Source organism: Penaeus chinensis, chromosome 27 (assembly GCF_019202785.1).
Source record: "Penaeus chinensis breed Huanghai No. 1 chromosome 27, ASM1920278v2, whole genome shotgun sequence".
NCBI classification, from domain to species: Eukaryota; Metazoa; Arthropoda; class Malacostraca; order Decapoda; family Penaeidae; genus Penaeus; species Penaeus chinensis.
The window spans coordinates 27959373-27974372 of NC_061845.1; the positions used below are offsets into that span (position 1 = coordinate 27959373).

Below are 15000 nucleotides of genomic sequence, written 5' to 3' on the forward strand. Positions count from 1 at the left end.
CGGGTTAAAGAGGTTTTGTCAAGGAGGCTTTCACCCCCAGATGTTCCTCCTCGCACAGATTTCGAGATGTTTTTCTTGTTTTTTTAATCTAAAAACCTTTTATTTTATATATATATAAGGTGTGTGTTTTGCTAAGCAGGCTTGTGGGTTAAGGAGCTCGTAATTTATTTTATTTGTTTATTTTTTTTATTCGTGTTTGTGTCTCCAGGGTTAGGGTATTTAAATGTTTTGAAAACCTTGCATGGCCTTTAAAAGGGTTAATGTTACTGACCCCCCTCCCCCCCTTTATCTGGGGAGTAAATAGAAGGCAGAAAGGGTTAGGTCAGGACTTTTGGGCTCACAGGACCCTTGGTCTGGGGACGTAATCAGGAGGCAAGTCACTCTCGGTAACAAATTCTAGATATTGTTGGCATTGATGTCTACTTGGCTTAAACGTAAAGTAATTATCACGCTGTGGTTGCTGAAGTCTTCATTTAATTATGATTCCATTGGCTGTTTATCTTCTAACCAAAATCTGAGTTAAACTCGCACTTGTCTGTGAGGGGAGGCCTGGATTTTCAGTCCAATCGGATGCGAAAGCCGTGGGTGAGGCCTCGGTCCTTTCGTTACTCGAGAGAATACCAGCAAATCTCTTCCATGTAATTCTGGCAGGTTTGCTTGGCTTGTGATCTGATTTGACTGTAGGATGGAATTCAACCGTTTTGCCAGCGTGTATGTTGTGAGGGTTTGTGGGCCCTTGTCCGAGTGCCATGCAAGACTGGAAAATGTGGCGGCACCCAATTCCATGTTTCTGATTTTCTAAACCTTTCGAGTTGCGGTGACTAGGCGTGGCTGAGGGGGCATTGTCGGGGCTCCACCCCCTACCACCCCCTGGCATACCTTTTCACCTCGGTATGGGTGGCAGGGTAGAACTTTAAACTCGGGAGCACTGCAGCTGTGAGCAGTTTCTTTGTGGTCTTTTTACCTTTATTTGTGGCTTTACTGTCATTTCTTGTACCAATGACTGCTACTTTTTGTCATGTATAACAGTATCTTCAATTTGCCCTATCTTAGATGAATAAAGCTTTTACTTGTGAATCTGTAAAATATCTTAAACCTATCAGTGGCAATGCACGTGCCTTCAGAATGGTATGAAACTCATGTGAGAGCTTTTATAATATTGGTGTCTCTTTTGTGCCATAATTTTGGATTGAAAGAGCCTGTGTAAAGCGACAGGCTACTCATCTGTACATAACAGATTAGTAGAATAATATAGCTGGTAGTGAATGTTTAGCAAGTATAATTCTGGTAAACATAGTACTTGGAAATACAGGGCTAACAAAATATTTTGCAATTTCATTGATAAGCAGCTTTTTTAAATTTTTGTATCCAAGTCATCTTACATTAATCATCTTTGGTCACAATATATTGGGAAGCTGTTCGAGGATAAAAGTCTAGGAACCATTAATTAATTTTTTAATAGTTGGATTAAAGATTGCATATTACCAAAACAAGGTTAATCTTTATAGTATGGATGCACAAATTGGGGATATACGCAGAGGACAAAAAGTTGCAGTCCTTGGTACAGGAAATAATTGGAAGAATGGTAAAACAATGTAGCTCAAAGTCCACTCCTTTCACTCAACTTTCAGCTCTATCTTGCCATGCATACCAAAGTGAAGACAATGTTTCTCAGGGGATTGATGGGGGCAGAAGCCCCATCAACCCTCCCCTTGGGCAGTCCGGCATGCCCCCACACAGCAACTCAAACCAATGAATAAATTTTGTGGCATGGAGTTGTACTCTGGCAAGTGTCTGTACTGTAATGGAATATCCAAAACAGCTATGTATTTCCCTGTAGCCTAAGGACTGAAATATAACTATTAGTAGGTAGGAGTCAGATGGTCAGATAGAATAAAAAGATTGTTTGTAGCTATATTGTTGATGGAATTCAAGGGGGCAATGACCCTGGTAGTCTGACCAGCTTTGTACTTTTTCCACTCAGTATTTGACATGACTTGCATCTGATCCACTTCTAAGTGTGTGTATATACTTTCTAAATATAAAGAATAGCTGACCTCATTTAGAGAGAAACCATTTTTTATTATGTTTGATATTCCAAAGGTTTGGAGAAAGTTTGAGAAAAGCAAGTTAAACCATTTTTCTAATGTATTTTTTGTTGATTTTTACAGGCAACCGCACCCTTGGCCTCTGTCTTCATTGCAGTGCAACACAATGCAACTGACATGGAGACGACCGAAACCCCAATGACCTACACCTATGGCAACAAGGACTTGGCTGCGGTGTTCTTCTACTCCCTGATATCCATTGTGATGCATGCCATTATTCAGGAATATGTGCTTGATGTAAGTATTTTTCTTTGAAATTCATATTTTTTAAATATTGTAATTGAGATTGAGGAAATTGAGAAAGACAACAATGTACTATTGTATGTGTCTGATTACAGAAAGTGAACCGCAGATTACACCTCAGCAAAACTAAGCACAGCAAATTCAACGAATCTGGACAGCTGCTCATCTTCACAGCTGTTTCAGCTGCCTGGGGAATCAACATTCTTGTTAAGTATGTTCTTTTAGTTCCAGCATTGACAGATAAATAGAAAGTGGTCTGTTTATTTATATTTAAAATTTTCCAACCAGATAGCTACTAACACTGCCTTGGACCTTTCTAATTGGATTTTTTTGTTGACAGGGACAACTTGGTGTCAGATATCACATCTCTGTGGGCAGATTACCCACTTGGTCATGCCCAAATGTCATTCATGCTCAAGTTCTTCTTCATCATCCAGATGTCTTATTGGCTTCATTGTTATCCTGAACTCTACTTCCAGAAGGTTTGTAATAATTTGTTGTATACTTCCCAAAGGTTTAAATTTTTTGTTGGTTGAAGCATATAACTATTTTGAGCATTATGAATGGATTGACCTTGTAATACATGGCAAAAATCTTTAGATAGCATTGATTGTATTGCAAATTTCTTCTATTCAGACCAAACGTGAAGACATGCCAGAGAGAATTCAGCATGCTACATTATACTTGGTATTTTGTGCTGCTGCATATGTACTGAAGTGAGTATACCATTTTCATTTTTTTTAAATGTGAATAATCAACTGCTTATTTTCTTGTAAACATCTTGCTCTCCAAGACCATTTTTAAAGGGATGGGGAATATGTCATTGGTATTTGAGAATTAACAAAAAATTCTTTTTCAGCTTCACACATGTAGGCCTTGTTCTCCTGACCCTGAGATTCATTGAAGAAGCGGTCCTCCATGCCTGCCGCCTGCTTTACTTTGCCGAGAAGACTAACATTGCCAATACAGGTGAATAAACGTCCTTGGATATTTTTGCCAATCTTTCCATGGATGTCAAAATGCACAGGTTGATTTCTAAGTAACATGTGCATCAAAAGATAACTTTTTTTTTTTTTTTTTTTTAAGTGCACACTAATAATATATGAAATGACTTTTCATCGCTTCAGGCTTCCGTGTCTGGAATGTGCTGTTTGTGGTGTGCCGTCTTGCAAGCATCATTGTAGCCATCCTGACCTTCCACTATGGATTAGCCATCAATGAGGACCAGACTCTGGACGTCAGCAGTGGAAATTTCAATACTTCCCCTATTAGGTAATTGCTCTAAGCTGTTTTGGGGAAGCAAATAATTAACATCATTCTGTTTTGAGTGTTTTTGCAAGTTTGCATAATTATTTGAATCGACTTGTTAATATTGGTAAAAAAAAAAGTCTTAACCTGCAAATATTGCATAAGAGAGGCAACATAATGAGGTAAGCTCAAGCCCAGCTTCTGTATTTTATCAATTCATTAATTTCATTTTTTCCATCAGACTTAATGCTCTGGTAGCAGTGTGCCTTATCCAGGCCTGGATGATGTGGAACTTCATCCACTTCCACCTGCGTCAGATGCGCGAGCGCCAGGCACTTGCTCAGGTGACCCGCAAGAGAGTCACTGAGAGGAAGTCAAAGAGGAACAAGAAGGATGACTGTAAGTATACAGACAATGCGATTCTTTTTGTGTTCACTTCTTTCTTTCTTCTGTAGTATTTTTTTTTATTCGTTGCACTGAATTAATAATCAATTAGAGAATAAGTAGTTATCCAAGGTCAGTGAAGTCTCTAATTTAGCCCAAAACAGTATTACTTAGTCTTAAACTGTGGTAAGCTGCTAATGTAAGCAGGACATGATGTTTCAGCAAAACGCTATTCTGAGGAGGAAGTCAATGAGTTGCCGGAAGTGGACCAGCAGACCCGCAAGAGGAAGTGAAGAGGAGGAGGATGATGATGATGAAGAAAGAGCAATAGATCTGCGAGTGTCGGAAAACATGGAAATATTATTCAGATCGAAGCCTGATTTATGAGGTTTCAGATACTTGCTTGTACACAAACTGTTCACAAATTTTTTCCACCTTCAGTTCAAGTTTCATGCTTCAGAATAATTTTGTACATCTTGTATTTAAACTAAGCTCTCTTACTCCAAATCTTCTATATTTAAGTATTTGCATCCTATATATATTATGTGCTCCCATAATTAATTGAATTAAAATCTTAAATATATTTATTTAAGCAGAGGTAATAGTGCAGGGAGCAAAATGCTGTGCTTATGACAACCCCATTGCAATTAGTCATTTAGGGTGAAAAGCAGTTTGGACAAATGTTATATGGAGGATTTATTTTAAGGGTTACAGAATTGAAGGAGATTTGTAATTATTATAAGTCTTCATATTTATATCTTTTATAGATGTATTTAATACATTTCCTTTCAAAGTAGTCCCCTAAAACTTAGATGGCGGCAATAAGAGGTTGTGAAAATGCTAGAGAATTCTCATTAAAATTCTTTCCTGTGTAGAACCTACGCAATTGGAGTTTCTGTGAAACTTCACTAGTAGCTGGTGAACATTGTACAACAGTCAATCGAATCTCGCCTGAGGCCACTTACGAGAAACATCGCACAATGACATGTGCCTGCCAGTCTAAGTATCTTAGTCAACCATTCCATTTTTAGCCTAGAAATGCTGTTCTACATAGCCAACAGAATTTTCTGCAGCTTAGAAAAGATGAGTAAATATGCACACCACCACCACCTACTAACTTCTGTACAGGATTATTTAACTAATGGAAGATTACATCATAACCCAGGAAAATTAAATAGGCATCAGTATAATGTTGACTAAACAAGATTGAGTTTTGAAGCATTTAGTAACTAGATGCCAAGATTTAGTATGCACCTCATCCCTTCCTTTTCATAACATGGTGTATAGTATAATTTTGTGCTAAATTATTTTTCCATCCCAATATCTTGGCTTGCATCCTATGTCATTGCACAAAATGTAGATGCATTTTTTTTTTTTTTTTTTCCGTTCCTTTCTATAGTCATGGCTTTTCAAAGATTTATGGAAATGATTATAGTGTTCTGACATGTTTGTGTTTGTTAAACTATTGTGCACATTGTTTAAATTTAAAATACAGGGGCTTTGGGAAGGTTTATTTTTATAAATATATATGAATGCTTATTTTATGAAAATCTGAGTGGAGTTCCAGGCTTTAAGTATGAAACTGTTTGTTTTTTTCTTTTTTTCCCCAAACTCAAAATTACCAGTACTGTTTTCCCTTGGAAAGATTGACAAAGGCATATGATATATTTGACCTAGTTTTATAAATGTTAAAAACTAAGGAAATTTTTTATAAGAATGTGCCACAATGCTGGAGACATTGTGGTAGCTCGAGATAACTTTGGCAATTGCTTGAGGAGGTTATAATTCTTGAGATATTCAGGAAAAGTTCCTTGCTTGAAATACATATATGGTGTTAGAATCTTTTACAATTGATGTCATGCAGATAATGTTGGTATGCATGTGCAAGGTCTAAATGTCTGAGATTTCAGTGGTAAAGAGTATTTTGGAAAAGTTGTTGTCCATTAAATAGTTGATTAAATTACTGTATTTCAATTTCCTTTCTAAAATGACAGGTTTTGCCAGTGGCTTTAGGGTATATACTTTAATATACAACTGCTGGGTCACACTTTACCCATCGACCAAGAGTTTATGCATGTCCACAGTAATTGAGCTATCAAGGAGTGGAAATGGGGGGGAAACCTTGTTCAGTCAATTTAGATCCTCCCCTCCCCCCTCCCCCCCTTTTCTAGATCCTCCCCTCCCCCCCTTTTCTAGATCCTCCCCTCCCCCCTCCCCCCCTTTTCTAGATCCTCCCCTCCCCCCTCCCCCCCTTTTCTAGATCCTCCCCCCCTTTTCTAGATCCTCCCCTCCCCCCTCCCCCCCTTTTCTAGATCCTCCCCTCCCCCCTCCCCCCCTTTTCTAGATCCTCCCCTCCCCCCTCCCCCCCTTTTCTAGATCCTCCCCTCCCCCCCTTTTCTAGATCCTCCCCTCCCCCCTCCCCCCCTTTTCTAAAGTTACTATTATGAATACCCCCCAATCTTTTGCTCATTGTTGGGGGGGGGGGGGGGTGTACGAGATAGGAACTGAGGCCCAATGTAGAGGATCACCCCTCCCTTGATCCTCAGCCCTTGCCTCAACTAATTTTGCATGGTCTTTTTTTCTCTCCCTTTCCATTTCCTTTTTTTTCATACCCTTGTTTTGTCCACTATTCCTAATCGTTAAACTCCTTTTTGAAGTTTTCATCTCAATACTTTATCCTAATGCTCCCTACTCCCTTAACTCTTTCCTCTTCTAACCATCTTCTGACCTTATACTATACCTCATCTCCTCCCCCTTTTTACCCTTTTCACTACCACGCCCCCTAATCCCTTGCTTGCTGTTATGAATTGGCTTAGGTGGTGGAGACTGCGGCCCAATGTAGGGATCACCCCTGCCATGGACCTCAGCCCTTCGCCTCAACTAATTTTGCAGGGGCTTTTCTTCTCCCTCTTTCCTTTAACTTCTCTTCTCCATCCCTTTCTTCTCTCCACTTGTCCAAATTTTCAACTTGTATTTACCCTTTTTTTTACCACAATACTTTACCATAATGCTGTGTAGCATTTGATGCCTGGTACATTTGTTTGTTTTAACCATTAACCATTCTGGAAATCCACAAACATTGCCTTACTGAACCAAAAAAATTTACCTGGGGGCTTTGCCCACCCTATCACTGTTTTGTATATGCCGCTAATGACCTTAAATATTGACATTGCAGATAATTTTCTTGAAATAAAAAATTTGATACCATACTACCTGCTAGTACTGTTGAACCTATAACATTACCTTGATTATTAAATCACACCTAACCCTTTTGCTACTCTACTAAAGTGCCATATGAGCTTTGATATCATATATGCACTTCCTAGAGAATGAATACCTTCACAATACAAGGTGTATTTGGCCAGTTTTGATTATATCTTAGTCAGAGATACACACGTGATATAATTGAAATCAGTGAAATACATATCTTGTATTGTAAAGATATTCATACCTTTTCTACATTTGTCAACATGAATATGGTTCACTTCCTTACCTGGGGGCTTTGCCCCCAAGCCTCACACTATTGTTATATTTTGAATATGCCGCTAATGGCCTCAGATGTTGACGTGGCAGAAAATTTTCAATAAATACATACATACTGTTATGACAATTATGCAAGTAGTTCTTATAATATAATAAAAGGGAAAAATGAAAATTTCCAAGAATCAAGGAACAAAAGATAAACAAATGAGATAGGAGCCATCTGTGTAAACATAATAAAATTTATATCATGCCATCTATGGTCACTGATGAGCATTTTCCTCTGGACAGGTCATCCACAAGTAAATCTCTTCCCCCTTCCCAATCCCTTGCTCATTGTTGCCGTGACGGGTTTAGGAGGCGGAGGCTGAGGCCCAATGTTTGGGATCACCCTTGCTTTGGACCTCAGCCCTCACCTCAACTAATTTTGCAGGGTCTTTCCTTTACCTTTTCTTCATCCCCTTCTTCTGTCGACTTATCAAATCATTAACACCTGTGTAACCTTTGATGCATAGTACATTTCTTTGTTTTAACCATTGATCATTCTGGAAATCACTGCCTTACTGAACCAAAAATCTTTATCTGGTGGCTTTGTATACGTCACTAATAGCCTTAGATGTTGACATGATAGAAAATTTTCAATAAATGAAAATAAAAGATCAGGAGGGCAAACTAGTTTCCCCATTGTTTCCTCACCTGTGATATCACTTTTGGTAATGTCCATTGTATCTATCAATTGTGCCTGCTCACATGGACAGGCCCTGGTGTCCATGTGATCAAGCAGTTTTCCACATACTGGTTCGCCAGTCTAAGACTAGCATAAAGGACGGTGACAGTCATGTGCAGTTCTATCACCATGTTGCTCAGTAAGGCCCCATCCAGACAAACAGGTAGTGCCCGTCAGGTAAACACTGTAACCAGATAATGTTCCAAACCAACATTTAGAGGGTGGTTGGTAGGCATGTGTAAGACCCTTCCTGACATTAACTGGACAGCCCATCACCTGTATGGACAACAACACAGGTGTGCCCAGTGGTATCCGATGGCTGCTGGGGACTGTTCAATCTGGTAACACTGCTTAACAAGCATGAAATATCCACTCTCCAGCTATTGCCTGACAGGCACTGCCCGTTCATCTGGATGGGAACTTTAAAATTACTGCAGACTATAAAACCATATTCACACAAATGAGTACTGCCTGACAGGCACTTGCTTAATGCCTGTTGCTTGGGCAAAATTGATGGGTGTCCGAACCAATGGTTCAGCTAAATCAGCAAGGTAAGTCCATCTGCCTGGGAGTTTGACCATTTGCTACTGGATATAGATAGACAACCCTACCAGAATACCAGAATGTATGACACATTTTACCTGGTAAACAGGTAAAGGCCTTACAGCAACAAGTAATGTTCTCTAACAGAATAATTGTCATGTGCTTAAAAAATGCAGAAGCAACCAATATAAAAATGGCAGCTATTAAGAATAGTTGCATATAAGGATGGATAGTCCTGTCACAATGTTACAGTATGTATGCATGATGAACTGAACTAGCTGGGAGAATAGACCCAAATCCCTTCTATAAACACGTAAAAATATATATATATAAGCAAGTAAGTGAATATAGCAACAGAAGCTTCACTCAAGGTGTTTTAAGTAGATGTAACTATATATGGCTGCATTATCAACAAGGATCTCTCTGCTACAAATCCTAAGTGTCAAGTAATTTATGGAATTTAGATTTTTTTCATCTAAGCAGTTGATGATAAAATCGCTCTGTGCTAGTATCTATATTTGCAGTTTATAGTAATTACTTTGTGAAAGCTCATTTTCAAAATACTTCTCACTGTTGTATACTCAACATGATCAGGCACTGTCCACCATGAGTACACCTCCCTCACTTTTTCAGTAGCTTTCACCAGATCGAGCAGTGCCTGGTGGGCTTTGATCACTAGTCTGCAGTCATGTATTTAGTTATCCAGCTGCAATCATGGGACATTTTTAAGAGAGCACTTGTGATTTTCCCATTTATTATGTCATTTCCATTTGTACATGCCACATAGCATCAACACACGTGAATTGTAACATGATTTCATAATAGTTTTTGGTCACTACATGGATGGAATCTACTCCAGGATTAGCCTAGAACATGATATCTGTAGGTTACGCAGTTGGGTTGGTCTCCACTCATTGGGTAAAAATTTATCGAGCCTTTTCTTAGGCCCAACCATCAATATAACCTACTAGAAGATGAGATGGATGATTGATGCAATATTAGTGATACTGATGTTATATCTACATTTATTCTCAGAAATTTGCCTTACAACTTGCTTAAAATTCATCTATTAAAAAAAATACTGAATCCATTTATTGATGGGTTAGTAACTGATTTTCCTTAAAAGAAAAAACAACCTGAGTCTTAAAAAATTTACAAGTTAAATTAGCATCATTTCTGTATAATACATTGCACTAAAAAAAATATTCTCCTCAAACTTCCACTGCCTAAAGCTGCCAAGCTTGGAAAAAATGTAAATAAATGTAATTGAGACCCGAGTTTTATCTTTGGGTTAAAGAAATTAAGAAACAAGATCAAATTTTACTTGTGAAAATAGTTTGTAGTAAGTATGACATAACAGCATTGCCAGGTAAAATTTTTTTTTTTTTTTTAATGTATACTTTAATATTAGAGGATTGTTCAAAATTACTATTTACACAAAATTGACTTCAGTATCTAAACACATAATTTCTATAATTTCAAAATACATATTTTACATTTTATACAGCTGACAGCTTATTGAAAATCACAACCATATACCTATCAGCAATTTTAAAACAATTAACAGTTCTTAAAATATGAACCCCAACAAAATATTACACAAAAATAATAATTTCAATACTTAACAGTCTGCATAGTATAGAAAAGAAAATCCAAATACATTAAAAAAATGAAATAGCTCACAATTACACTGATAATCACTGGAAATGACCTAAGCATCATAAGGTGGCAACCCATAGAGCTCGGGCTTGAAATCTTCTAGTGACTTGAGGACCTGAGTAGCACCTTTTGTCATTTCCTCCTTCATGCGAGAATCTGGGACCATCACAACCTGCATTCCTGCTGCCACACTTGCTGCCACCCCATTAGGCGCATCCTCAAACACTAAGCACTGGAAAATGTCAGGAGTTGAAAGTAAGGGGTATCGTCTAGTAGTAGTGGGAGTTAGATTCCACTCTTTCATAGGATATAACTGAATTATCTAACATCTTTTCATTCTAAGTAATTATTATTAACATCCTATATTACTACTATCTCAATTTTACTTTTATCATGTTAGGATTAATACTATGATTATTCTTCATGTAATATATTTAGCTGATGGGTTATTCATATTTGAAGTATAATAATCTAATTGTCAAATAGTAACACAATGAAAGAGAAACGAATAAACAGCGTCAGGTGTTGACATGCTTTTCTCTCACAAACTCCTTTCATTGCCAGGCATGTGAAGTTTACTTATAGACGAGATATTGGAGCATTAATATTTAGTAGATGTTATGCATTTTGTTTCACCTCCTATCATCAGCTTACCTTATTCCACCAACCATAAGACAAAAGAAAAACATGTCTAGTAAAACTTCATATAGCAAGACTTTAGAAAATCAATGCTTTTTGAATGCCAAAAGGTTGGGCTTTAAAAAGTACCACCCATGCCTTTTTGTGTAGGAAGGATAATGGAATATACAGTGAATCTAGAACAAACTTCACACAATATCTTTGTTGAAAGGTGAAGGAAAAGAACAGACTCGTCCTCACTTACCTGTTCCGGTTTCGGCGTATCGGGAAACCTCTCAGCACACACGAGAAACACGTCGGGTGCTGGCTTCCCATTTTTCACTTCTGGGTCTGTGGAGGCTAGCACCACATGACTAAACTTGGACATTAATTCCTTGTGATTGGTTGTCTTGAGCTCAAAACTATCTTGAGCTCCCCCTGATGCAATGGCAATGGGAATGTTGTGTTTATGGAGGTGAAACACAAGCTTTTCTGCACCTACGGGTACATAAAATATTCATATAAACTTTGTTTTTCCAGTACAGAATATCATTAAATGCATAAATGGAATCACATGCTATGCAAAAAACTGCAACTAATTACTTAGCAAGCCTTGACTTCAAATATTTCTTTTCTTGAAATTCATGAAAATGAATACTGAAGATGCATAACAGTCGAGTTATTAACTTACTTGAGAATGTAAACATTTGATGTTACCATATATATAAATATACATTTTTTTTAATCAAAGAAAGCAAACAATGTAACTTAAATGCTCTTACATTCATAATAAGATGCTAGTTAACATTATTTTTCAGGCTCAATTACTTCACTTGTTGCAATAAAATATAACTTCAGTATCATTTTCTTCTGGATATAATGGCAATTCTGTTAATAAATTCACTGAATCCTTACAAAAGAATAAGTAAATTTCGTGAAAAGATGCCTTCATGTGATTACTTTAGCATCTAATGACATGTTTAACAAATATATTTGTCAATTATATATATTCAAATACAACTTCATCTTATACTGAACTGTATATATCAATATATATCAAACTTGAGAACAATCAATAATGCTGCAAGTGACAAAAACATTTCTAGAAGAAGCACCTCTAAGCTCTCCAACGTGCAATTGCTTACCCAAGTAACAGCATGTAAGCCAATAAATCTAATGAGCACAGCCAGGAGTATTTATCATTCCATAGAAAATCATTACCAAAAGACATTTAGCATTCACCACATGCCCACAAATGTTTAGGATACAAAACATTAAATTCATTGTGCAGTTTTTTTTTTTTTTTCAAAATAAATTTTATTAGTATCTTAAAGTTACCAGTAACAATTTTCACAGTTAATAAGAATTCCTTAGTTCCTCCATTCTAATACCAATAATGTATCATGCTTATATCTTGGGCCCATATGCTAAATGAAATACTGTATTAGTAAGTATATATAATTTTTTTCTATATGTTTCCATGTATTGCAAAAAACTTACTTTTATATTACCATATTTTAATTTTTTGATAATAAAATCTATATACACAAAAATAACTTTCCAAAAATCGTGAACAAAATTATCGCTACGTGAATTCTTTTGCCCAGTGCCGGCAGAAAAGAATGAAATGCCCTACATACAGCCATACATGCACCATTCAACGCTCCCACTATGAGAACTAAATACACACAACACCAAAATCATATCCAAAGCAGAGCAAAGAGAAAACGCTGTCCATATCCTAAATACCTTTCATCAACGCAACTGTTGGAAATACATCAAAATAGTAGGAAGCAACTTTTTCTTTGTACTCTTCAGGTGAAATTGGGAGTTTAAAAAAAGCACAAAAGGTCCGTGCAACCTCTAATCCTGTGTGCCCCATCTCAGACATAAGCTGCTCCCAAGTTACTGACTGTCCATAAGGTGCAAGCGCTCGATTGTGACATACAATGTACAAGCCGACTGTGTCTGCAATGAACAACATGCTGATGAGCAGCTGCAATACATCAACACGGAATCATAATAAAAAAAAAAAATGCGTGATGCTTGCCAATACATTTCTTTAACCACGGCTTTCAAAAAGTCCTTTCAGCCTCAAATGTTGATACTGTGGCATGTCATCCTTCTAATCATTCAGTTTCTTCTTCAACTACACCTCCAATATTAAGTACAATTTCTACATTGTTAGTATGTTACCAATGAAGAAAAAATAGAAGACAAGTTATGGTCACAAAAACCACCACAACCACAAAGATTCATGTTTTAACCCACTACAAGACAGGATTTTGCACATTCAAATAGTGCACGAGGGCACACTTGCAAAACACAAGCCCAATGAAAATTGCAGCAAAAACAACACCAAGAGATCTACACGAGAGTTATTAGTGGATCTTATTTAGAGCCTGGCCTACCTGGTAGAAGCTGAGCTTGAGGGAAATTCTTTTTATATTCCTCCTCAACCTTGACAAGATATTCTGATGGTGACAATGGCAATTCTAAGGCATTTATGATTCCTTTGGCCAGTTCAGTGCCTACCCGCCCCATGAGAGGCCACTTTATCTCCCATGTATATTCCTTCCCATAAGGACTAACCACAGCCTGAGTGGAAGCTGAGTAAAGCTTCTCAGTGTCTGAAAGAATCATAATCAGATACTGCTCTCAATCAAATATGATAAAGAGGCACACAAATAGATGTTAAAACAAATAATGGCAAAAAAAAGGGGTATAGAAGGAGACTCCAAACACAAGTAGACAGTTTAGTAATATAAAGAAAGGAATATAAACCCTCAACTTATTTTCTCCCCTTACATAAACAAGAATTTACTAGAGTGCCCTGCTAAAGATGATGTCAAAGTGAACAATCATGGTACCATATCCCAGTCAATGACCTTAATTACAGGTCATTATGAGTTGCTTTCAATGACAAAACTAAAAAGACTGTTAGAGTAGTTTGATAATAACCTCACTAAACTATATTTCACCTATTATTAAAATCCTATCATCCAAATAATATTCAGTTCTACTGTGACTTTCAACATGATTTTCCTCTCAAGTTTAATTTAGCATGCCTCACTATAGTATAAAGAGTCACAGAACAAAATGTACATATAACAAAGCACACAGTATAGAAATCGGTTAAAAGACTTCATTCAATCCATATTTCTTGTGCAGTACCACCACACATGACTGGATCTTCAATAGAGAACACAGTATAGAAATCGGTTAAAAGACTTCATTCAATCCATATTTCTTGTGCAGTACCACCACACATGACTGGATCTTCAATAGAGAACAAAATCCCCAACCATAGGCTTGTTTTCCTCTGGCAAGATGTAGAAGATATTCTCTTTATTAACTAGCAAAACAATACAGGACACTAGAGCAATAAGATTATCACATTCTAATATTTCTAACAAAATTTACTAAGGTTGAGGCTTTGAGATAATTCTGAAGCATTGTAAGTGAGACTACTTGTAGTCAATGTGTTGTGATGGATAATATCATGATTAATTTTCTAATCTATTTTCTAAAATCTTTCTCTCAATTTGTAATGCCCAGTATGTCTAAAGGTTAATATTACCTGTTATCTATATTAGTCATGCAGATTTTTGTATAACAGATACCACCTTCCATGCTGTATACCCACAACAAAGACCATAAAAGCATAAACATAGGTTTCTCAAAATCAAAAGCTGTACATACAGCAGTACACATGGCAGCATTACTGAAAGTTCTCTTCAATGAAGTTTTCTTTTCACTGTACCTGGCAAAGCTTTTGCATTAGGAAAGATACTATTGTACTGTTCTATGATTTTGGCAAGGTACTCATCAACTGTGAGAGGCAGTTGGAGGCTGTCAATGATATGCTGGGCAGCCATATGCCCCTTCATACCCATCAACTGGACCTTAATCTCCCAAGTGTACACCTTGCCATACTGCGAAACAATCACCTGTGTGGCCTCGGTGTACAGCCTCTCTGTGTCTGTTATG

The 15000-nt window shown here is 37.2% G+C and overlaps 2 protein-coding genes across 4 annotated transcripts in view; one reads left to right on the top strand and one right to left on the bottom strand.

Moving 5' to 3' along the window:
* Positions 1 to 5943, top strand: part of LOC125039519 (translocating chain-associated membrane protein 1-like) — a 6322-nt gene extending 379 nt beyond the window's left edge. Inside the window, exons 2-9 of one of the 2 annotated variants that reach the window (XM_047633545.1) lie at positions 2172 to 2345; positions 2447 to 2562; positions 2692 to 2833; positions 2988 to 3067; positions 3211 to 3320; positions 3479 to 3623; positions 3841 to 3998; positions 4191 to 5943. In XM_047633545.1, coding sequence (XP_047489501.1) covers positions 2172 to 2345; positions 2447 to 2562; positions 2692 to 2833; positions 2988 to 3067; positions 3211 to 3320; positions 3479 to 3623; positions 3841 to 3998; positions 4191 to 4192 — 927 coding nt within the window. In that variant the 3' untranslated portion in view covers positions 4193 to 5943. The remainder of the gene's footprint in view (positions 1 to 2171; positions 2346 to 2446; positions 2563 to 2691; positions 2834 to 2987; positions 3068 to 3210; positions 3321 to 3478; positions 3624 to 3840; positions 3999 to 4190) is intronic. The other variant, XM_047633544.1, reaches the window with a different exon arrangement.
* A 3527-nt stretch (positions 5944 to 9470) lies between these two features.
* LOC125039476 (pseudouridine-5'-phosphatase-like) overlaps positions 9471 to 15000 on the bottom strand; it is a 10934-nt gene continuing 5404 nt past the window's right edge. The window contains exons 2-5 of one of the 2 annotated variants that reach the window (XM_047633468.1): positions 14774 to 14992; positions 13422 to 13640; positions 11276 to 11508; positions 9471 to 10624 (exon numbers count right to left, since the gene is read on the bottom strand). In XM_047633468.1, the coding sequence (XP_047489424.1) occupies positions 10445 to 10624; positions 11276 to 11508; positions 13422 to 13640; positions 14774 to 14992 (851 nt within the window). In that variant the 3' untranslated portion in view covers positions 9471 to 10444. The remainder of the gene's footprint in view (positions 10625 to 11275; positions 11509 to 13421; positions 13641 to 14773; positions 14993 to 15000) is intronic. The other variant, XM_047633467.1, reaches the window with a different exon arrangement.